The sequence below is a fragment of the Neodiprion pinetum genome, chromosome 1, assembly GCF_021155775.2.
Source record: "Neodiprion pinetum isolate iyNeoPine1 chromosome 1, iyNeoPine1.2, whole genome shotgun sequence".
Taxonomy (NCBI): domain Eukaryota; kingdom Metazoa; phylum Arthropoda; class Insecta; order Hymenoptera; family Diprionidae; genus Neodiprion; species Neodiprion pinetum.
The window spans coordinates 5,279,944-5,306,167 of record NC_060232.1 but is presented as its reverse complement, the minus strand read 5'-3'; the positions used below and the strand labels follow the sequence as shown (position 1 = coordinate 5,306,167).

Here is a 26,224-nt window from a genome sequence, read left to right as displayed (position 1 = left end):
GAGATAATTCTTGACATAGAGAGAAAAAACGTTCATCTCGTATACGATAATCCATTAATTTCGAGAAACTGCTAATATTAATGACCGATGAACTTACTGTAGTAACAATAATATAAAACTAACCTGTGCAATCGTGAATTGAAATCGGTCCCACGATCAGTTTTGATGTGACAAAAAGAAATATAATCCAAAATAATACGATATTACGATATATTGTACGTATATCCGAATAAATATAATACGATGCGGTGACGTACGACAGCACAAATCACATATTTCAATATCAATTGTTGTATATTACGTGTACAAAAAGCAAATAATTATACGATAAATATCATGTGCGATAAATTATACTGAAAATTTTGATTATGTTACGTATTATTGTTGTTGTTGTTTATAATTTTTTTATTATTTATTTCGATTACTTTTCTTCACACCCACTGAATTCTGTGTATTTCAAACTCCGCTTGAAACGTGCGCTCAAAGTTGTTTATTTATTACGTAATAAACCGGGGCCATACATATATATATATATATATATATATATATATGTATACGTATTATATACATATACTGCACTGATTATCCACAAACACTAATCACACGCGATATCGATATGGACATACAGGTGATATTTATCTCAGATCGTGAAGTCAACCTGACTAGTCATACAAGCAAAGTATTTGCTCGACGCATGACAAATAGCCAATATAATTTCGCCGACATGCGGTTTTTGACACTTGATTAACAAGTTTATAAAAAATAGCGCGGGTATTAAAGTGCATGCAAAAATACAGAATTAAGAAAAACCGAATCCTAATCATCGATCATACGGAGAATGTCTAGCGAACGTTTTTCAAAAACGTTTCATTTTCAGATTCCATTTTACGAACGCGCATCATACGTGTAACTGCAGTGTAAGATTTACATGTTGCACGTGTTTTATATCGGTATTGAATTTTCTCGTTCATCAAACGTTGTCGTTTATAATTAACAACCGAAAAACAACCGCAGTTTCTGTTTGCTCTTTTTAATTTAAGATAAATCAGGATATAAGAATAAGAAGAAACCCGTGCATCGATTCGGGACAAGATTTTCTTCTTTTATTATGTTTTCATTATCATCATTATTATTATTATTATTATTATTATTATTATTATTATTTTTCTTGTACTTTCATCGTTTGCTTTTCTATTTCTTCTTTATTGGTCCCAGGAAAAAGAGCGGGTTTAAAATTTTGGAGCAAGAAAATAAATGAAATAAAAAAAATGTCGAAATGAACGAGAGACGATACGAAGAAGTAATCGCGACAATTTTACGTATTTATACGTATATATGATGTAAACATTCGTACGTATGCGTATTATATGTACACAGGTATGCTTTGTGATACACCGTATAATACGATGTAGAAAATAAAACGATGCGATACTCGCGGCGCTAACGCTCGCGGGCAACTGACAAGTGTGACAGTCGGCAGCCAGCCGGCTAGCTGGCTTTACTTTAGCCGCCGAACACCGCTGCCAACTTAACGCCGTGAAAATCTCCGCTCGGGCGTATTGAGGCTTCCCTCTGTGTGTAGGAATATGCATCTGCAGTACATATATATACGTTTAACGTAGGGTGTGCAAGCGTGTGTTGCGTGCGCGCGCGTCAACGCGGCGTCTGCGCAGACGCTTTTACGCGCCTTCACGCACCGCGTCTTTCTCTCTCTCTCTCTCTCTCTCTCTCTCTCTCTCTCTCTCTCTCTCTCTCTCTCTCTCTCTCTCTCTCTCTCTCTCTCTCTCTCTCTCTCTCTCTCTCTCTCTCTCTCTCTCCTCCCCCTCGCAGACCACAGACTCGAGACGGTGGGCAGCCCTGACCTGTTGTGTGGGAGAGGTGCCGGATTGGAGCATTGACTATTACCCGGCGGAAAGACCGAAGGACAAGATAAAGTTGTGATAGCAGGGAACGATGCACTGACACTTGGACATTTTCAATTAGATACTCCGCGCTTAGGTTTTTTTTTTTACCCTTTTCTTTTTTTTTCTTCTTCACGGTACATTTTTCTCTGTCCACGGGGAAATTCTTCTGAATTTCAAGGCCAATGTATCGGCAAAAATTTCACACGTATCGAGTAACGATGTAGATTTCTTTACAAAAAAAAAAAAAAAAAACAACATAAAAATATACGTACAATGTAACGAACCGTTAAAAAATAATGGGATAAATTTGTCAAATATACGTTAAAAATAAAAAATTATTCACTGTTCATAATAATTATATTAATAACAAACACAGAAGTATTAAATTCACTCGAACACTCAAAGATTGTATATATATATTTCAATTTTGTCAGCGTGGTTTTTCTGCGGTGTAATAATTTCCGTGATGAATGAATGCTGGAACAACGAACCTCTCTATGGTATGCACTTGAATTATTATTATTATTATACACGCGTACGTACATATTATATACCGCGTACACATACGGGCATGAGTAATCAGGAGTTTACAAAATTGTACGTGTAGGTATGTTAATTATTCATAAAAGTATATGTACATGTACGTATACTTGTATGTATAACTCATGTCAAAGGGGCCAAACGCATAAATCTTAACGACGTCTTTCCAACGCGGCTGATGATGTTTCGGATTATACAATTATACACAACCGCGTTTGGTTGATGGATTTATTTTACCCGGCGTGTTTGGTTCAGTTTCACACCACCATAGTACGATATATTTCAATGAATTATTACCGTTATCGATTATTGATTTATCCAATTTCTCATTATTATTACTGTCGAGATCAATTCTTCACGTACGCTTACTAAAAAAAATATAAATACAGTTTCGCCTCGAATTTTTGTACATTCGTCAACTGCTGTGTACTGAACGAACTGTAACGACTGTTTTACAACAGATCGATATTTTTCCGAAAATTTTTATTTTTTTTTTTTTAAACATAACTTACGATATTCAAATTTCCAATTGAAGAGGAAGAAAAATTTCAATACCATTTTATTGGGTTCGAATATCGCTTCGAAATTTTTATATCCAAAAATGATAACCTTAGTTATGAGGTTCTTACCCCCAAGAAAAAAAAAATTACATATCCGACTGGTCTGCACTCTGTGAACAAAAAGTTAAGGCCTTTGGACGGTATTAGAAATAGAGAAGAATCGCTGCGTTTTGGAGAAAGGATAACTTAAGGCGAATCGAGACGGAGGGTAAAATCGAAATTTCGGGGATACGGTTTTACCCTGTATGATAGAAGAAAAGTCGTCACCTTTTTACTCGACGCGGAATATTCGGACGAGTCCGGGACGTTCAAAATCTTGTAAAATACCGCAATAAAGAAAAACCCACGCGATTCAGTGACAATTTTTAACTTACCCGCGGTTCGCTTAGCTACCTATAATGGTGGGAATAGAACCGGCTGTCGGTAAGGCAGCGTTCTGTTTTAGTAGCGATCGGTCAGTTCGTGATCCGTGGTGAAGAAAGGTGGTCCAGGCTACAACAGGATGCTGCCGCATCGACGATTTTTTCCCACCCCGTATCGCACTGCAGTGATCCACGAGTAGAAGAGACACTACTCACCTACCAACGAGCAGCCTCTACCTTTCACCGAATTGATGACAATTAAATTACCTGCTAATTCGCGCAATCAACTAACGAACAAACTTTCGGGCAAACAACCTGGATTCAGCAGATTGAAATTCGCCAAGCTGAAAACCCTCGTCAACCACGATCTATATATATATATATTCTCTACTAATAGCTTCTGGGATATTTGTCTAAGTGATACACGCTTTTTAGAATATAAGGGAAACGTTTGTTTTTTATTTAAACAAACACAGAGCTTATAATCGCTTCTCTTCCATCGTCGTTCATAATTTTTTATTTATTTTTTTGTTTCTTTGAATCTGCTTCGAGACTTCACAAAGTCACAATTATCACACGTGCTTAACACTAGAACTACCGAGGAAAACTGTAACACGAAGTAGGAATTTTTAAATGAAACTGTACAACCAGTCTGATAGTACAAAAATAAAATTCATTACATTACTCCTTTAGTTATCGTTATAAAAGGCAATTTCATCATTGCGGGAAAAGACGTATTATCGAGTAGAAATTTCAAATGAAATGATAAAACCAGCCGTTTTGACTGGTCTGGTAGTTCTAGTGTTGATGTTGAATTTCAGAACTTTATAGAAATTCCGAAAAGCAATTATGTCGGGATATAACGCGCGATTCTGACTGCTGCTAAACCCAACGGGGTTGAAACAAACACGGATTCCATTCCTGATAAGCGCCACAGTTATGCACGTTGTATTACAGGTATACACCGATAAGCATGCACGTAGGTACGTAAAACGAATTTTCTCTTTTCCCGAGCAATCGTGAAGTACGTAGAAACTATTCGTTCCACAGTAAATTCCTACATTTCATTTTTCGTCCCGATTTCCGCTCAGCAAAACCACGATCAGTACATATGCAGTATGTATACCTATCGTAGGTATTTTCAACCGAGACCACCAATCGGATTCACAAACGCATTACACCTACAACATATCAAGGCATCTAAAGAGAAATCGACAATCTCCTTTATGCGTGGGTTTTTATATTTCTGTAAATTCTATAAACTATGTATCAATAACCATCAAGATATTTTTCACCAATTTTATCGCCATTTGTTAACGCAATTAAAATATTGCTTCGTGAACAAATGTAACATGTTGAAAAAAGACGCGCAACAACGAAATGAAAAAAAAAATGATCGCATTCTTCCGAGAAAAGGAGAGAGCAATAAGTCTTATACGTCATATTTCTTAAAATATTGTTTCAAATAGTAGCGTAAACTTAACGGCGAATTTGCGAATCGTCGTCATTGCCACGCCTTAGCCCCAAGAAATTAGCTGAGATGATTATTATCCCTCGCCTCGACGTAGCGCTCGGTACAAAATATTCTGCAGAGAAGCTTCAGACCCTGCAAATCCACTGCGTGAAATTATCACGAAAAGCACGAGCCTCGGACAGGTATATTATAACGAATGAGGCGAAAAAAAAAGAAGAAAAATAAGAAATTGTGGGGATTATCAAAATTTCAGTGAGATGATAAATAAAAGCGTTTTAAGTGATTGCATACCGCCTAAATTTATACTCGAATTCAAGCCTGTGGTATAAAAAAGTCTATTCAATTCTACATTTATCGCAAATTTTTATATTTTGCGTTGCGTAATGTATAATATTTTGAGATTTTATACATCCACAGCCGTTTGGTATAAGGCTCGATATTGCATGACAAATAAACAAAGAAAAAACAGCAAAAGAAAAAGAAGAAAGAAATCATATTTCGCGAATTACCATCTAGATTGCAATCCTTAGATGAGTGAGAGCTTTTTTTTAATTTCAAAATTTTTTTTATTTTATTGGAATTAATTTTACGTAGGTCAACCTCGTTGCAGCAAGCTCGTTATATAAGTTACAGGTTACATGCGGGAGCCGTATTTGAAAGAAACTTAAAGAGGCTCTTTCAACCAGCTGCAAAGGGTAGGTAATTGACTTTTGCTGCAGCCGTAAGAAAGGCGCGTGGAAAAGGAAGTAAAAAGTCCGTCGAAGATCAGAGTCTCATGCAGGCCTCCGGAGAGTCGAGATGGTTAAAATCGTGAGCGGTGACCGAAAACTTCGATATTGCCTTTCCTTCTCAAGCGCGAGAACAAACGTTCGCTTTTCGTATCCAGGTATCCACCTACCTACCCACGAAAATCTGAACTGAGAGGAAAGTTTCATTTCATCAGAAGCAATATATTTCCATACAAATTTTTAGCGTTTCTCTACTTTTAATTCAATCCCCCTCGCGCACTCAATTTTCGTTATTCGAATCGTGAATCCGGAATATACTAGAAACGGATAATTCGTTGCATTTCACAAGATCAATCGAATTTCAGATTGGATGAGCTTCGTACAACACGAAAAAAACAATTTTAATTGTTTCAGGTGTTGTTATGATTAATAAATATTAATTATTGATCTGAATACCGATAGAAAAAGAGCAAAATTCCAATCCGCTTTACAGCTGAGTAAGTTTATTTCAGTCTTCAAAAAATGGAAAAAAATGGGTGAAAATGACTTTGCAGGTAGAAGCAGGTTAATGTAAGCGACATCGACGATAAATATCGACAAGCCTGCGACGCCGACGCGGCTCGCGTTCTTTGAAAGTGACTCCGCGGCTCGTAGATCGGTTCGATTCCTTTCGTCGCCCTGCCGGATGATCGATCCTCCGATGGACGCTGACGCCGGAACCGGAACTCGCCCGAAGGATCGGCGAGCCGACCGACCGCTCCGGGAGTCCGGCGTGCGGGTCGAAGGATCCCTCCGGAACGTCTTCGTAGATCGTCGCCGCAGCCTCGCCGCGGAAGTTGGCGGCAAGAAATCGGCCTGCGATTATCCCAGAAAACGCGAGTCGCCTTTCCAACCCCCGACATCGGCGCCGCAAGCTCGTCGACGATTCGTTCGCAAAGTGAAATGCTTCTCGAGCTCCGTTGCCGACTGAAGATGCGATCCTCGCGTCGCCGACCCTCCGAAGGCTGCGGCGGCTTGCGCGGCTCCTGAACTCGGCAGGTTCGATCTCTCAGAGCTGATTCGTCGCGTCGCGTCGATGTCGCTGTTTCACCTTTTAATGTCGCTTATCTGGATCGTCGTACCGGCAAACCAATTTTCACCTGCCTGCTACAGTTCAGCAAATCACAATTTTGACTATCGTTAAATGCATCTGCATCACTAACATCGTGAATTTGATATTTTTGAAGCAAGTATCGAGTTAATTTGACAAATTCCGATAATCAGTTTCCTTCAGAAATATGATAAACTTGTGATTAACCTACCTCAACCCCACATATTCTACATAGATTATAACCTCGAGGAGCTTGCAAGTTCTGAAACTTAGGGATGAAACCCGAGCGAACTGAATTGATTAGCCAGCTTCCATGAAGAAAAAACATGGCGCGTGTATACTCAGGTATAAAGTTACTTGAGATTTTCACGTTGTTTAATACCCTTGATCAAATGTATGAGTTGCCAAAAAAATGTAATCTTCGCTGACTGATCAATTTCAATTTTTTTTTCCAAACTATACAAGCATGCTTTCGATTTCTGCAAATAAAAATCGACGAATCACGCCCGTCGCCTACCGAAATGTTATTTCAGTACAGTGAAATAGGATCCGATTGATGATTTGCAATTAGCGAGGGACGCACGTATTTAGTTTCGATAAACTCGGAGATTGAGAAGGGCGCTGAAGAAGGACCAAGAGTGTGAAACAATCTTCCATTATACTTAGCCCAACATTTCCCAAACTTGCGCGAGATACACAATATACCGATACATAGGTGATATGTATATATATATATATATATATATATACGTAGATAATATACCCTTGTGCCTATCAAACTGTAATATATAGAGGTATGCTTCTCTCGATACGCTGGCAGTATTATATTATTATATTATATACATATATCACAGCGTTCCGAAGTTACTTACTTAAATGAGATACCCCGTGTGCGTCCTCTATATAAATATAATCTAGTATCATACATAATGTAATACCTGATGCCATAAAACGTTGTATATATGTGTGTATATATATATATGTTGTATATATATATAAACGTATATATATTTTCTTAATCTCTTATTATCAGAGATTGTTTCGATTGAGGGTTGCTGTATAGACATAGGACTTCTCGATCAAACTTTTGGCTCCCCCTGTGCGAAGGGGAGGCCTGCTTCCTTAATTTCACTCAAAGCATACATAAACATCTCTGTTTGTCCTGCGAGAAAAATTCCGGATTCTACAAAAAAGTCTGAATTTCTCTTTCCAAGCGATGTAAATCCATATTTCCGTGACGATTTCTCAAACTGAACAAAGTCCATACGACATACGTCGTGAACATGATATACTGTACTATAACCTACACAGGTATAACATTGAAAAGGGCGGTAAATAGAGGCGAGATTCCGCTCAAGGCACAGGGATGAAAAATTATCATACTTTTCGTTATTCTTCTTTCTTCGTAACTTTTTTCCCTTACTAATGAAAATAGCTTGCGGATATGTATAATATGCATAAGCATCGCTTGTGCCATATAGATCGAGGCAGTCCGCGATTTCTAACAGGCACAATAACCCTGTATGTTCCCGAAACTTATACGTACGTATAAATACATGTACACGGTACGTTTTGTAGTATCTTTGTGAGGGATACGCGCGATACCGACGTGATAGACCAAAGATAGAAGAGCAAAAAAAAAAAAAAATACATGTATATTATAAAAAACGAGGCGAAATACTCTCTTCCACATCTTCCCATATGCTACAGACACGTATGTGTATAATGTATAGGTGTGTAGGTATTGTGCTTCTATTCGTGGTTCAACGATGCTTCGGGCGTTATACTTTATTTATATATATATATATATATATAAATAATATACCGATGAATTTCACTGTTTCATACTGTATATCCAAAATGTATATGATTCTGCGTTATATATGTACAATAATACCGCATCGAATAGGAACATACATAATATGTACGTACATAAATAATCAGTTTCAAAGCTGAACAAATTTATTCTCGCTTATATGGATTGATGATATTATATCTGTGAACAATGGATAAATATAACATCTGTACAAGAAACAGAACGTGTATCAACTTTATGATAATTTCGTCTAGGTATCTACCGATATAATTTAAGCAAGTTTTTATACTTTCGCCATAAGTACAACAATAATGATAATGATAATGACAATGATAATGATAATGATAATGATAATGATAATGTTACGTACAGTGACGTTATAAAATTGCACCTCGCGTTATATACGCCCGCATACATACACGTATACCCATTTGTATTATATCCACGTGTGTAACAACTCAAACTTGGCAACCGTTACAAAAATATAACCCCCGAGGTAACCGCATTGTTCGTATGCGACGCGACGATACGCTGTGCAACATTTTTAGGTACAAAGCATTTTCCAACTTATATATAATCTCGCAGTATCAAGATACGGATGCAGTTCCTTTGTATAATTATAACGGGAGCAATAATAACAACAACAGCAATAATAATAATAATATTAATAGGAAAAAGGTGTGATAAAGTTTTTCGAATTAGTCGATATTTATTAATTGCGAAAAGCTCTTTCAAATGCAGAAGACTTCTACAGAAGAGTTCATTAGCTGTACCGTATATACTTTGTAAGATGAAATATTTCATCGCCGTTTAATTTTAAACTGCGACAAAAAAATCAATATTTTTTAGTCTTTGATTAAACGACGATTACATACCTGCGGGAAGAAATAAAATCAGCGAATGTGTAAAAAAAAAAAAAATCTCAGTTTCTACAGCGAAATCATATCAATCAATGTGTACATATTACAATAGAATTGAAATAAATCAAATACGCTGATATAAATCGCTATTTCGTTCTCATCGGATTTCAATTACGAAAATCGGGTGATTAGAAAAATGAAAATAGAAACAAAAATATTGGGTGAAAAGAAACAGGTATAAAAAAGAAGAAGAAAAAGATGGTGAGAGCCAGGATAGATACGAAAGACAAAAGCGTACCATAATCGACAACACTTGACAAAAGACGAAGACCCCTTTGCAGGGTGCAGCCTCACAGGTAAAAAAAAAAAAAACATTCAATTCTGGTCGGTTCAAGGGGTGAAACACGGAGATGTAAGACGGTCACGATGGCCGAAACAATGGGATGACACGGAGGCCGGAAGCGGAATAAAAGAGGGGCGAGGGGGGGGGGTGTAAAGATAACCGGAAGCACAAAAGAAGACGTGACAGCGAGGATGTACGGATGAAAGGATCCTTCGACTTGCTTTCCTTTTATAATACCTAGAAACCTAACAGAGCGTTGCACACCTACAGACCGTACCTACTGTAAAAGCAATATTTCCAAAAACTTATTACCGTAACCTGATTATTATTTACCCGTGGCGGATGCCGGAGGGATAATACCGACGAATTAATTTTATAGCAAAGATTCGTTCTCTGCGATCATAAAGCGTTAAGCTCGGAAAATTTCTTCGAACAGGATCATTCAACCCTTGAAGATGAATTTTGTTTCATGTAAATTTTAAAATCGTCACTCTGCACATCAAAGCGTTTACTCCGAAAATCGCGGAATAATCTGCATCAGCCATGCTAAATATCGCTGATTTAGATTCGTTATTTCAAAGAAGATTCAAGCAGCTTGAATGCCGCCCTCGTTCTCTTTGAAAAGATACTATAAGCCACGCGTTGTTCACCCTACCGCGAAATAACGCGTTAAGCCCGGTTTTTGAAATTTATCTATTATCCTTTCTACACGCACGTGTTTTTTCTTTCTTTTAAATTCTTATCTCTTAAGCCACGTTATATTGTATCCGGTGGTAACATTGCCACGAAGTATGAACTTTCCAATGAAATATCGCGACCCGAATTTGTTGGACAAAAATAATCAGGTTTCGCGTTTCTGGGGGTTGGAGACGTAGAAAAAAAAAATTAAATTGAGTAAAATATGAAACGAAGTTGAATAAATTTATACCGTTCAAATTGTACCTGGCGTATAGAAACGAGAAGAGAGAAAAAAAACAACAACATACCATTCGGAATTATTCTGCGAAAATATATCAACGCCACCTGATTGAATTTATGCCCCCCCTCCCCCCCTCGCCCCACCCCCTCTCTCTTTCTCTCAATCTCACTCTCTGTTTTCTCTCTGGCGCCTGCACGAAAAAACAGAGGAATGAACGAAAATATTTCGAAAACGTATAAAATTCTGCCGGGCGAACTTTTCCAAGGGAAAAGAAGCGGATAGAGTGTGCATTATACCTATACACACACACACACACACACACATATATATATACAGATATATACATACACGTCTATCGTGAAACTGTCATTTGTTTGGTTTTAAACAAAGGCTGCGCAGCCGACCTCGACGCTTTTGAGACTTTAGTTCCCAGGCAGCGCGGCGCTGAGCTTTCAGGTATAATCCGTAACGAACGCACGAGAGCCTAGGAATTAGAAAATATATCCAGCCTCCCTCAAAGTAGTATTACTCTCTCTCTCTCTCTCTCTGTACAAGGCTGTTTCGTTCGTTTCAGCTCCGTAAATCCCAGCATATATTTTTGAATGACAAAATGTTTTACCCTAATTTATTACGTTGTTGGATGAATTTTTTACACCCTTTTACAAATTTTGTACCCTCCTTTCCATTTTTCTTAAGAAATGTTGTCGCTTAATGATATTCGGCTTCTTCGTTATAATTAATTCGAACGAATTATCTCAAATTTCTCTAATGTCTGCAGTCGAACAGATCAACTTGCTCGAAATTGGCCAGATAAACTGTCAAAACTCGATATCAACTTTAGGCAACATTGAATTGGGATTAACAACGAATTCGATGGGTTCGACAGAGAAATTTACGCTCGGATTTGAGAGTAATTAAACATCAGGGAAGAAAATGTCAAACAATGATGATATTGACGAATAACACTAATATTGCACGATTATTGATCTGAATACCGATAGAAAAGGAGCAAAATTCCAATCCGCTTTACAGCTGAGTAAGTTTATTTCAGTCCTCAAAAAATGGAAAAAAACGGGTGAAAATGAGTTTGCAGGTAGAACCAGGTTGACGTAAGCGACATCGACGATAAATATCGACAAGCCTGCGACGCCGACGCGGCTCGCGTTCTTTGAAAGTGACTCCGCGGCTCGTAGATCGGTTCGATTCCTTTCGCCGCCCTGCCGGATGATCGATCCGCCGATGGACGCCGACGCCGGAACCGGAACTCGCCCGAAGGATCGGCGAGCCGACCGACCGCTCCGGGAGTCCGGCGTGCGGGTCGAAGGATCCCTCCGGAACGTCTTCGTAGATCGTCACCGCAGCCTCGCCGCGGAAGTTGGCGGCAAGAAATCGGCCTGCGATTATCCCAGAAAACGCGAGTCGCGTTTCCAGCCCCCGACATCGGCGCCGCAAGCTCGTCGACGATTCGTTCGCAAAGTGAAATGCTTCTCGAGCTTCGTTGCCGACTGAAGATCCGATCCTCGCGTCGCCGACCCTCCAGTCTAGGCGAGGATCGCCTCGAAGGCTGCGGCGGCTTGCGCGGCTCCTGAACTCGGCAGGTTCGATCTCTCAGAGCTGATTCGTCGCGTCGCGTCGATGTCGCTGTTTCACCTTTTAATGTCGCTTATCTGGATCGTCGTAACGGCAAACCAATTTTCACCTGTCTGTTACAATTTAGCGAGGAAACCAATTATAGACTGACAATGAGCAGATGTCAGGATTTTGTTCATTCGATAATCGCGATTTCGATTACCAAGTTATTCATCTTCATTAATAGTATAACCGTTCAAACTTTTTTTCAAGCATCTATTCGATCCTCCCAGTTTCTAAATAAGTTTCACAGCGACAAATCCAATGAACCTTCAAGTTTTTCCGAAACATGACAGTCTCTAGCACGATCCGAGAGCAAGGTGACAGTTATAATCAGTCGGCAGCTTCATTAATCGAGAAACTTACGGTGCTTGCGAACTCCATAATTTTCAGAATAGTTTCTAAAGATTGTCACGGTACAGAGACGACGAATTGTCTTGTGAAGAACAATTAGCGATCTCGGTTAGCGGGCATCACCAAATTGCGAATATCCCGACCAAAGACCTTTTGTCACTTTGGTAAAGGGAAGCTTTCCTCGAATAGAAGACTGTAATCTCACCTACGCATAGAATTCGAGAAGATTCACAGCGTAGCACGTTTAACACACGATAAAGCAATAAAGCGAGGAATCAAATTTGCGTGCACACACATATGTACGTATACATCAGTGATACGGTTGCGTTAACAACTGTACAGTACCCACAAAAGTTTTATCATTCGATGAAATGACTATTGCAAAAATAACCGTGAAATGAATAATCTCACTGCGCAGGTTAACGATATAGCAAACTACAACTTGAAAACAGCTGCAAATTTCATTCAACAAAAATCGTATAATAAATACATCTGACTTTAACGACGGTTTTAACATGAACTGAAAATATTCTCTTCTACGAACAGCACTCGTGAATATGAAAACTCTCTGCACCACCCAGGCAGTCAGTTAGTTAGTCAGTCTCGCTTAAAAATTTGACCAAAATAATATCCCAAGAATCCCGAAGTGTAATACGTAACATTGACGCTAACGATTGATTAACATAAGCCCCCTAAAAGTAAAAAATAAAAACAGACAAGAGCGAGTAAGATCCGTGCCCTGAAGATTCCGTACAAAACTCAATTATTATTTTTTTTTATGCGATATAACGACAAATGAACTATTATAGGAGTTTTTCCTTTACTTGTACTGTGAGACCTTGCTTCTCTCCAAATTTCATGATTTTAGATCAACGGAAAGTACCCTCTAGGTTTTGATGAGTGAGTTTGTGAGCATCAAAATACACGACATAAATGGCCGTATCTTTTGATTGCGTTGACTTAGAAGCTTGAATTTTTTACACCTTCAAAGGGCCGTAGACCTTAGTATTTGATATTAATTTCAACTTGATACCTCGACTCGTTCCTGAGAAAAAGGGTCTTGACATACGGTCAGACAGACCGATAGACAACAAAGTGATTTCCTTTTGAGGTACGAAACCCTAAAAAACAACTGCGCAACACACCCAAAACAGATTGATTGCACGTGAATGTTTCACTCGCGGTATATTTTCAAAATTACAAAAAATGCCCTAGCATGGATTCGTACCATGTACCCAACAACAAAGTTGCAGTACCAAGTTGAGCTTGTTTACGGACTGTTTACGGACGCGAGTACAGCTGACGCAAACTTGTTCGAACGTGTACCTTGCGTAGAATACCGCAGCTGCAGGTGAAACGTACTCGTATAACAAGTTCTTGTCGGTACGCGCATGTTGTATACCTACACGTGTGTAATAACACGTGCATGGAAACAGGTTAGTTTATAACCGCACCCGCGTCCATCCTTGTATTGCAAGCACGCGTCCGATGGACGCATCACGCATGTATATTGCAAGTGAAGGAGAATAGCTGCTACAAGTCACGCACATACTGCCGGCAACTGGACAACTTCGCGTCAGGTTGAAGTTGGTAACGTGACTTTAAGGGGGGGGGGCTAAAATCGTACCTATTTCTAGGTTTTTGTTTGTTTTTTTTTTTTTTTTTGTTAATGAAAACACTTTAAGCTATTTTAGTTCGAAGGCTTGATTATTTATAGTTAACAAACAATGTTAATAAACAATGAATAATAAAACCCTGAAACTGAAATTCCTATAAGTGTTTTCATTTACTTGGAAAAAAAAACCAGCGATTCACGTTCACGAAAATGGTTACTTTGCAGCCTTAGGATTGTCTGAAATTCAGTTAGTAAATCGTAACAAAAAAAAAAAAAAAACATGTTAATATTTTGAAAAGCCAACACCTGGAAAGCCGTTCTAAAATTGTACAACCATTTATTCCATCATGTTTCGTTACGTTAACGTTACCAACTTCAACATGGTCAAGTTCACTCGGTGCTGACGAATCCTCTAGTAGTCTAGTCCCACGTAACCTCGGCTACCAGTTCGCCGCATCAAATTATGCATCCCACAATTATGCCGTGGGTACCGTGTACGTATAGAGACTTCTGTATACACGCTGTATACGTATTTACGCGCGACATGTAATTACGCAGGTACGTACATACGCGTCGTTTATTCGGATTGAAATTTATAGTTAATCAGATAGTTGATGCGACGCTGCTCTGACGAGGGTTCTACGACCATCCATTTTCCCCCGCAAAACCCCTTTCGATCGGTTGTCAAAGTGAAATACCACGCGCCTCGCCCAGGCTTTACAGGAAGCGCGTAGGATAACGCGGTTTACCTCAAATTCATCAATTTTCAAGAACAAGACGCTGCAGAGTGTGTTGAAGTGTCAACTGCACGTCTCGTATCGTCGCGGACTTCGGTATTTACGGTTTAGGGAGAAATTTCGAGTCTCGATGTTAACGAGACAAGTTGAGTTTTATCAAAGTAAATAAGTTTGTACATGTGTTACATGTACGAGAAGAATTCGTGCCAACTGCGGGCGTGACGATATTTCTTTTTTTAACAATTTTTTCACAAATTATGCATACGAATAAAATATAAGCGAATGTAAAAGGTGAGAATAGACAAATTGAAAATGCTTACCCTCGCCTTTGGCGTCTGCTTGAGTCCGATGGCTGGCTGACTCCTGTTACTCTGTAACGACAAAAGGAAAGAAAAACGAATTATTAAACATCTCCAAAGTCCAGGTCAAACTGGATGTCGATAAAACAATTTCTAGTGAAAATTCAATGTCAGTTGCGATCGGGAAATTTCCGTGAAACCAACGTTGCGGTTTCGGAATGTGGAGGACCAGCAGCAGTTGCATTAGAATCAATCCAAGGTTTCCAGAAGGGAGACAAACTACGTACAAACAGAATGATAATTAAGCGGTTTATCTCGATTAATTCCGAATAATTACGTCTCTAATTAGTCCAATTACGAGAGTTGAACTGACCACAACGCCGCTCGTCCAACGCTCTGATTTGCTGCAATCCCGCCGAGATAGTCAAGGGTGGCAAGGCTTCGATACTCCCTTTGAAAACTTTCCCGCATTCTTTACAGACACGAGATCTTCAAGAACAACTTCAAGAATCACCTACCAGCATTTCACAGACGGAACTGCGTCTCTTTATTGTGTGATTTTCAAGACGAGGAACGGCGGCTGCAATGGTTCGCCAATGTTACAACGTTGTTGGTATAATAACAGAAGGTAAAATACCCAGCAACAGTAACTCGCGAATATCTTACTCCGAATAAGAAAGATACTTGAGCAACTGACGCGGCGTCCAGCAAACGACATCGATATACACCCGCGGTATTGACGAAAAAATAATATAAAAAACCAAAGAATAAGAAAAAAAAAAAAAAAAAGTAAAATAACTCGCTCGGCAGATGAAGAAACAAAGTACACGAGTCGATGAAAAAATATACCATCAAAAGTATGTTTAAAAAGCTTTCGTTGTATGTAACAACGACCGTATTATATACCTAGATTATTGCAAAATCTGCCAAATTATTTTTCACCGCAGTTTTCACAATCGAAGTTTAATATTCAATACGATAATATTCAGGCTATCGAACCTTGTGACCTAGTGTCATTATTGCTTAATTTTTTTTTTTTTTATTCCAGTTCAAAGAAAGAGAAAAACAAAATACGAAAACACGCGCGTTATTATTTGAATAAATATCAGTGTGGAGGGAAAAACATCTGGATAATAAATTAGTCGGCGTGAATTTCTGTTTTTTTTTTTTCGTCATACTTTAACTCTGTAAAATTAAAATGCCAAATGACAGTTTGTATGATGAATTTATTCATACATTTCATTAACGCGGATTCAATCAGTTCCCGTCTTTTCCGCGAACTTGTATTTTACGGGAATTGCACCATGTAGGTATATTTATAGCATATGTGTATAACATGTGCTATGTATACTTGTAAAAGCGATAAAAGCTAAAACTCCACTATACACTGTATAATAATCGCTTTAAATATTAAGAATCCGCCTGAAGAGTATACCCGCGTTTAATTATTCATCGGCGACATCGTTAAATAATAAATATCTTTATATCCATCCCCTTTGTTTCAGGGCAAATGTATACCGGCGTGTAGAGTGAAGGTAAGTGTGTGTATATATTATATATATATGTATACAATATGGACGCCGAAGAAAGAGCGAGCAAGCAAACGAAAGGGCAAGCTTCTAGTGTGTCGCATGAATATTCATTGTACCCATGGCGATAAAAGAAAGAAGGTACGTAGTATTTACCGATGATGTACCTCCGCCACTCAAAGAGGCCGGCGAGATGATCAAAAATCGCTCTTCCATTATCCGTATACACATATATTCGATAAATTGTTTCCCATGCATACTTCTCGTGCATTTGTTACATTCCGTAAAAGAATCCTCGATGCGAAAAGTATGCAAGAGAAGTAAAGGAGATACCGTAAAGAGGAACAATTTTTCAGTTTCTCTAACAAAAATGTGATGCTTTTATTTTATAATTGTAAGACGTTCCTGTTTGTGTGTATTGAAAATTATGGATTTACCTGAAAAAAATATCGCTGCAGTCACTTTGGATAAAAGAGAATCGAAGAGAGTGTGAATCACGTTCGCGGTCGTAATGATCATCTTCTTCGGACAAACAAACCGTTGACGAACAACTCGTAGAGAATTCTCTCGATAAACAGATACACCAATAATTGATTAACGTAATCGATACACCGGGTCAGATATTCGCTACGAAACATGACGAGAATCGCGCACAAGCGTAATACGCGAATATAAACCGGCCGCACGAACCTGATCGAACGAAAGTCTCGACGCTACTGATTGTGAGCACCGTTCTTGGCAAATTGTAAACACCGATCGGCTCGGCGTACGTGAACTTGAAGACGAAGAAGGTGAAGGACGGTCGAGTACACAAGGCGCTCTGCTCTGTTTCTCTGATACCCGAATGAATGAGTACACAAGTTTTATTTTTGAAAATTATGAATTGACGGCATAAATTGTGAATTTGTCAGTGACTAAAACCAATTGCTGGAGGTTAGACGCTGAATATTTATTTTTTGGTAACTTTAGAAGTAGGGATTGATCTGATACAATCAAAAAAGGTTAATAACTGGTACACTTGCTTTATTCGAAGACAATATTTCGATGCAATATAAAAGGAACGTGAATATGATACGATCACGGAAATAACAAGACGAGTCGTATGACGGACGCTGATACTATTTGATTAAAAATTAGTATATTTTGTACGTTGTACGTAATAAAATTGTATTACGCAGGTGCCACTGAGGTAAATGCTCTGCGCTCACTGACTGAAAGAGCAAATGATAATAATTCGCGGACCTGAAGCATTGTTTGGAGTTTGAGAGGAGGCGACGAGTCAAATTAGCGTTTCGACTGCGGCACAAATGAGACCAGAAAGAGATTCGGGAGAACCCGACTGCAGGCCATGTACACGTATACTAATAAATTAGTCGATATATTCGATTTTCTGTTTCGTTCACGATAGTAGATCACTGTAGCGACACAATCGGTGGAGCAAGAAATAATTAAGAACTGTAATAGAAAATTGAATCGGATGAAAAGAGCATAAGAATAAATAAAAAAAAAATTTTCTTCAAAAACCGGAACGCAGCCTACAATTTGTTATGCTATAATTACTAAAACGTTCAACTTTTTGTTGTTACACATATTCATTGTTATAGCCAAATACACTGTTTAATACGGCTTTCATTGTGTGCTGCAGAAATTTATTTTTTCATATATTGTGACGATGTATCCTATTGAAAATAAACAATGATCGTAGAACGTTGAGGGGATTAGAAGTTAGCATGGGTATACAAGCCGCAAAGGCGAAAGTCCACTCTCAACGTTTTCCAAGACAGTTACGTAAAGTGTATGACGAAAAACCCTGATCAAGTAACAAATTAATTACAAATTGACGATGACACTTCAAAGATATACCACGGAAACTTATAATATTATATCTACGAGCGGTCGAGCGTAAATGAATGAATTAATCTTCTCTTCGATAGATCTGTAACGTTTGTTTCGTGTATTTTTCTTGTCCGTCTCTTTATATTATACTCAATTGTTATTTAAACGTTACGAGATGAAAAATCACACTCTTCTCATCCCTCAACGATTGTAGAGCTTGAGGAAAAATTTTCAGCCAATAAAGATATGGCGAAAAAAAAACGGGGAAAAAACCATACGAGCGACTTTTTTCAGCCAGTCTGACGCAACGGTGTAATAAAGAGCAATTTGAATTCCGTTCACGCGCACCGAGTAGAACCTCTCGTAGAGTGTAAGTATACATACGTTATGTGTAGGCGGTATAAAACGTCTGGAGCAGCAGACGCGAATTTGCCAGGATCTTCTTATCCGTGGTTATATCGGCAGTGTCAGCTTGTGTACCGATTCCTTTCAGGGATCGGCAAGGGCGACCGTTCTTATTAATTCAATTCGAACAAACCCTGGCATCCTGAATGTCTGTATAATATATATATATACGCGGCTCCGCCGCAGGATCGACGATAAATCGAAACCCCGCGGAAATAGAAGGAAACTAAATCACGACCGATAGAAATTAGACTTTGGCGAAGGACTCTCGGAGCCGGGAATCTCGAAACCCGGTGCCTAACGGCCAACAATTCGAACGAGGGAGGAAGGGAGTGGAAATTGGCGTAACAATTACCTTATTGAAGTTCGTAAGGTTATCGCAACGATTCATGCTGAGGAAAAAGCGCTTTTTCGCGATATCGGAATTGTCTCAAGTTCTGTAAACCGTAACGAAACAAAACACGTTCTCGTATTTCGAAATCTCAGTTCGTTGAAAGTCATTGTAAAATGAAGAAAATAATGATTGTTCCCCAACGTTTCGTTACGATAACGTCGCTAACTTCGACCGTAGAAATGAACGGAAAAATGAAACGAATCAGATTCCTCTGTGATGGTTAGCGTAGTTGTTTGAACCGATAAATGGCTCGACTGATTTGTTTGAGTGCGAGTTGTATCGCAGAGGTGATTGTTTGGCTTGATCCCGACCGAACGAGACCTGGAAACCAGTTTCAAGGTCGAACACGGAAGAAGCAGGTAATAAATAATTATACGGTGTGAGACCTGAGGTTAATTATTTCGCATTTCGTCGACATTCGTTGGAAAAACATGGAGATCTAATTTACTGGACGCAGACGGTCGGTCATGCCCTGCTCTTAATTAACTTCTCTTAATTAACCAACTACAACTAACGTCAAGCCACTCCACCTGAGTATATACAATCGATTCTCTGCAGCACACTCACTAATCTAAACCTTGTTATGCCAGCGCGGAGCGATTCGGTAGCTCGCCAAAGGTTCGCCCTCCCTTTCGAATAAGGGCTTAGATCATTTTCGGTCGATTGTTATACCTACGCACTTCGTGCTTCGCCTGCGTGCCTACGCATACATATCGCTGCAGGTCAAAATTCCGCGGTCGAACACTTCCGGTGTTACAACGGTATTACAAAATAAAAAATCCGCTTACCTATTCACGCCCAGCGAACAGATCGCAAGCATTGTTTGAAACTGGTTAATTGATTTCAACGATTCAATCAACGCGTCAATTCGCTTCATTTTGCAGCGGGTTTTAAAACGTTAATCGCAAGTCCTGTCGAAGCGTGAACAATTTACATTTCATATATATGCGTCGCATGTCCTGATTCGTCTGAAAACATTAGATTCTGAATTTTCAAGATAAAAATCCAGCATCCGTTGTTGAATCGTGATAAGTAAAACAGAGGTATCAGGTTTGAAGAATTACGTTGCGAAGATAGTAACATACTTACCAACTAACAATTCAAAGAAAAATGTCACAATAATAATGTAATGTAAAAACAGTAATAATGTTTTAAAAAATTTGTAACAGCGAGGTTTTAGTGGGCATCAGTGCTATTATCTGAAAAAAATACACATCAACATACCATGCAATCTAGAAGAATTGCACTTCCTCTAAATAAAAAAAAAGTCAAATTTCGAGGGTGTGCGACTCGTCCAGATTGGCTGGTATGATGATGTGAATTTTTTTTCAGATAATAGCAAATGCCCATGAAACCTCGGAGTCACAGGTTTTTTGGAACCTTATTCCTTCTACAATAAAATATATACTGAGAAAAAAAGTTTGTCCCATGTTATTTGTATAAAAAATCTCGATCACAATGCGGACCATCTTTGAGTTGAGGTAAAAATTCTAAAAAAATTAGGAACATGTTTTTGAATGATTTGAAGTTGCTTTAGGGGGTAGGGTGGAAAAAATTCGTCAATATCCCAAATGAGGAGCACCCTGATATACATGTAACACGAATCAGGCATGCGATGGAATCGAATTTGGGAAAGAAATTACTGTAATTGAAAGCAGAATGGTTCTAACGTTTACACCTGTGCCACACATTCGCCGGCGATAAATATAAAAGAAAACACTTCGGCACTGCCGTTTGCCTACTTCCCCTAATTAAAACCAGGCATCCTCTGTACATCGCCGGTTTAAAAAGAGAAACCAAACGAACACCCCCCTCATCTATGCCTCCCTACACAGACATTTAGTATTTTCCCACGCGGAATAAATCGATTTTACACCCGGAGGGCGTAACCGTTTCGCGTTACAGGTAACACGGTAAATGAAATTCACAAAGCATGTTCATTCAATTTCAATTCAAATTATCTTGCAAAACAGTTCTCGAGTTTACATTCGCGAATGCAACGGAAGGATTATTATACACACCGAGCCGGGGTTGCATTTCACATTATTATGTACATTACATAATTTATGCATGCAGTTTCTCTGCTAGGTTATCCTACAAAAACGGTATTTCTATACTAGAACGTAAAGAGGGGGGGAACGGGATAAACAAGAGATAAAGGAGAATCGAAGTAACGAACGAGTGAATTACCTCTGCCTCTGGCGATTGGACGATCAACGACGTCCGGGGTGGTTTCTCCGGTGGAACTTTCTTGAGTGTACCGGTAAAACTGGCGCTACTACCAATGGCAAAGCTCGCTGCACTGGAACCGACGTCAATCGCGTCACACTGGGTGAATCTGTACTGTAACGAACTCCGGCCAACTTCGGTTCTATCGAACTGGGATAAATTGGGTAAGGGCATCTGGGACATGCTCGGAATTTGAATTGGGTTTGGATCCGAGTCTTCGTGTTGTTGCAAACGGGGTGAGAGTTTCTCCGCCATTTGGTTTTGGCTCTGAAAAGCGCTTTTATAACCACCGGGTAGAAAGCCTTGGTGAAGAGTTTGCTGAAGCTGATTATGCAGGTTGTTTTGATGGGTTTGAATTTCACTCTGCTGTCTGTGGAGCTGCGATAACTTCTCGCTAAATTGTTCGGAGGTCTGAAGATTCCCTGACTGCGACTTGTTTGCCGCCTGCGACTCGTTGTTGTTGCCGTGATATTGATGCCCGGTTTGAATTTGATTAAGCTTGTCGACAGGCTGAGCCTGGCTTTGCAGACTCTGCATTTTTGCCTGGAGATCGCTCTGCTGGTGCTGGAACTGCGAGACCTTGTCTAAAATTTGACTCTGATTCTGCAGACACTGAAGTTTCGTCTGCAAATCGCTCTGCTGTCTCTCAAACTGCGACAACTTCTCGGATATCTGATCGAGACTCTGCTGATTCTGCATCTGTATGTGCTGCTGAAACTGGGATCCAGACCCGTCGTTCTGAGCCTCGTTTTGCGCCTGAAGACTTTCGGTCTGACTTTTACTGTGAGTCAACAAAGTCGAGCCGAGATTGTGGCTCTTTCTATGGCTGTGAATAATGTGATCAACCTGCTCCATCGACTTGACAGACCCATCCCCAAAGTCCGTGGCGATAGTCAGGGCGCATTTGGCATCAATTTTGGCCTCGCTGATGGCCGGATACTGTTGGCACAGACTGGGACTCGTTCTCTGCGACCCAATTCCAGGCACAATAGCGCCGAGGCTGGCCATGGAAGAGGCGGTGGGCTGTTCGTCAAAGTCCTTCCGTGAAAGCTCCATGTGTTTGGTAAGATCGGCGCTCACGTGACGCAGGTGACGTCGCTGTTCCATTATCGTGTTCTGACTGATGTTCGGTATCGGCTGAAATGCCGACTGTGACATCCTGAGCTCCCGTCTCTCTTCGACCTGGTGCACGATCCTCGGGTCCTTCCGTTCTTCGGATTGATTCCTCGACCTAGGACTAGTGGAGAACATTTGCGGTTGGATCGGGGCACCGACTCCTCCTCCTCCTCCTCCTCCTCCTCCTCCGCCTCCACCGCCACCTCCTTTCTCGAGTTCCTGCCGCTGCCTTTGCTCGGCCCAAACGGCGAGCTCTTGTCTTGTTTTCTCGAAAGCTTGGTTAACGAAGGACGGTGACTTCTGGCCGGCCCGGTCCACCGAGAGGTCTCGTATCGGGACGAACGGCATCGGGGACTTCCTCACTTCGTCCATCCTCTTCTGGTCGAGAGTTAACGGCGACCGCCTGTGCTCCTCGAAGTAATCCGAGCGTCGATTCTCGTGAGATATCGATCTCTGACCGGGGCTAAGCGCGCACCCCCAATCTGGTTTTCGCTCAACGCCGATAACGCTTTTGCGATTTTCCTGACGTGACGAGGGGTCGAACGACGGCCCAATACCGACGCCGGAAAAAGCGTTACCACCCTCGTGCCTCTTCAGCTCCGAATTAGACATTTTCCGTCCAGGTACTAAAATCTCCTGGTTATCACCCGGGAACGTGAAGGTAATGGTGTCGTTTCTCTTCTGAAAGCTCGTCGTCACGTCAACGGATGCAGACTTCCGGTGTTCCGGCCGCGAGACGTAAAGCGCTGACTCGGAAGCAGCCGCCTCCGAAGCTATGCCGATTTTATCGCCATTAGTATCGATGTAAAGTCCGTCCTGTCGGGTCCTAGGATTCTGATTAATCGGAGCCAAGTACCTTCTTTCCGGATTTTCGGGGAGACTCTGAGCCCCGGTAACACCGGCGATCTCACCGCGATGAATGTCCTGAAGGTTTCCAGCAGTCCCGTCGTACTTGTGAACACCTTGCAGGTGTTGGGCCTGATTCCCCGGCTTCTGTATCGACGAAACGTCGACGCTTGCGGATTTCCGATGTCCGCTAGAATCGTGGGTGATTTTCGAGTTCCCCCGAGGCGGAACCGTCGGTTTAGGACCGCGAGTGGGCCGCTCGGCGGTCACGACGATCTGCATCCCCTGAGCGATGTTCTGAGCAATGGGCTGAATAATCGGCTGATTTTGGTACTGTCCCGAGTCCTGGGAGAACCCTTGAGGGTTCGGCGACTGCTGTCCGAACTGCTGAGGGTGCCCGATAACGATGTTTCCCGGATGAGCAGCGTACGGCACGGTTCCTGGGTTCATCACTGTCTGGGTATATTGACCGTAAGGGTACTGCTGCTGCGAGCTGATCTGGGCGAATGTTTGCGACGGTATCACAACGCCGGAATAATACGCCGGCTGCGGGCTCGCCGACTGTGACGACTGCGGTTGAACGGTTACGTACTGTCCCTGCCCTCCGAAGATCGGGACGGAATTCGGCTGGCTGTATACCGACTGATCCCGGTACGCGATGTCCCTGGTCACGTAACCCGCCCTCTCCGAGTACTGACCCTGCCCCGGATAGGCCTGCGACCTGACCTCGAACTGCGACCTTATCTGCGAGAACTGTCCCTGATCGCCGGGGTATTCCTGGCCGGTGAACTGCGGCTGTACCTGCACCGGAACTATCTGAGTCCCGGCCTGAGACACGTACTGGACTCTCTCCTGCATGGACTGGATCTTGTCCTGGCCGTACTGGGTCGGTATTTGTCCGGGCACCGGATGGCGGTCGTCGAGTTGACCGCCGGTGATCCTTCCCGTTTGAGGAAACTGGACTGGCTGCATGGTCTGCACACCGTCACCGGAAGTGTTGTACTGAACGCCGCTCTGGGTTTGCGCCTGATTCTGGTAAGTCATGCCGGCGTGACTTATCTGGTTCACGGTTCTTTCCTGGGCTCGTTCCTGCGCGTATCGTTCGTACTCCATGGTGCGATTTTCGAAGCCGTTCGAGAGATCCACCGCGTCGTTGCTCTTCTTCGGCTGCTGGTCCGACTGGTGGTGATGTTCTTTCACCGACTTGCCATTCTGACTAGCTCCGAGGGTTTGTCCCTGCAGGGAACCGGTCCCAGTGCGGTGCGACGAATCGTTGCCAACGTTCAAACCGTTCGAACCGTTTGAACCGGACTGCGACATGTTGGCCCCCACCGACGGCCTGCCGCCGATGTAGCCGAGGATTCGCCCCAATCCGCACACCGTGAATACCTTACTTCACACTTGCGACAAAGTTTCTCACAAGCATGGGGAATGACTTCCGGTCCTCTATTTTTTCTCCGCTATCGGTTCAACCCTGTCCCGGTGATCGATCAAGCTCTTTCCACACCTCTCAATAATGCATGTACCTTTCTTTATCTTCAATTTCCCCGATTCGAGGGCGATGACAGCAGGTATAATTTCTCGCATGTGAAATGATCTCGAAGTTTTATATTCCGTCGTAAATGTATGTGTATATAGATATTCATTCGACGTTTTGGTTGCGTTTTATTCAAGACTGGATCGTCGATTTTACTCGAATACAAACGTCTAGCCTAATTCGTTGATGCAATTATTTATTTATTTTTTAATACTAACAATTGTTGCACAAAGTCACATTGCAAGAAGCGCGCTGTGACTGCACGTTTATCACCACATTAAGAAATTAGTGAGTAAAATATACTCCAAAAAACTTGCGCAGAGATTATATCACCGGAAAAGCTGACCGTAATTTAATCAAATATTAATTGTGGTTTAGAATTTCGGTAGTTTAATAGAATATTTAAACCACCGCCGCATTGAAGATTTATCAGCTGACATCGAGGAGGTAGAACATTCCACAATCACGTTTGATTACAGAGGGTGATTATAAAAATTATCACAACTTTAATAGTCATAGTTACACATTCCTATTTTAATCCTTCAAAATTCGCTGGCGTTGAAAATAAACTGTTGTATAAATTTTCAAAAAATGTATGTCTTTATATCGTAGATTCGTTCAAACGACTATTACGTCTTTGATTTGATTGCACCGATTCGTTTTACAATTAATTACACATTGAGCAATTTATATAATTAAACACTTAAGTAACATAATAATTTTTTGATATTCGTTTCTTCTCCGTCAATTTCCTCAGTCACATCGATCAACCTGAAAATTTTTACAAACGCGTAATGCACATCCTCCGTTGAATGATCGCGACAGAATTTTGAAGAACAGATAAAAAAAAAAAAAAAAACGAATTCAATATCGTTGGAGTCAAAAATTATTTAAACCCAGCTCATAACGCGATATCCCGCACATATTCAACCTGTATTCACAATAAATTTCGTATACCGTCGTTGATTCAAAGATACGAGCGTGGCTGAAAAATCAGCGATAAATCATTTTCGTACATACGACAGCTGCACCGCAGCCTGTCGAACGAATGAGATTTAAGCGAAAAATAAAAGCAGGAACGGAGAGAGGAGAAAAAATAGAC

The 26,224-nt window shown here is 40.8% G+C and overlaps 1 protein-coding gene across 1 annotated transcript in view; it reads right to left on the bottom strand.

The window, feature by feature from the left end:
* The window catches only part of LOC124216220 (uncharacterized), a 196,073-nt gene extending 170,180 nt beyond the window's left edge, over positions 1-25,893 (bottom strand). The window contains exons 1-3 of the mRNA XM_046620485.1: positions 22,943-25,893; positions 21,585-22,897; positions 15,252-15,302 (exon numbers count right to left, since the gene is read on the bottom strand). Coding sequence (XP_046476441.1) covers positions 15,252-15,302; positions 21,585-22,897; positions 22,943-24,905 — 3,327 coding nt within the window. The 5' untranslated portion in view covers positions 24,906-25,893. The remainder of the gene's footprint in view (positions 1-15,251; positions 15,303-21,584; positions 22,898-22,942) is intronic.
* Positions 25,894-26,224: the final 331 nt, after the last annotated feature.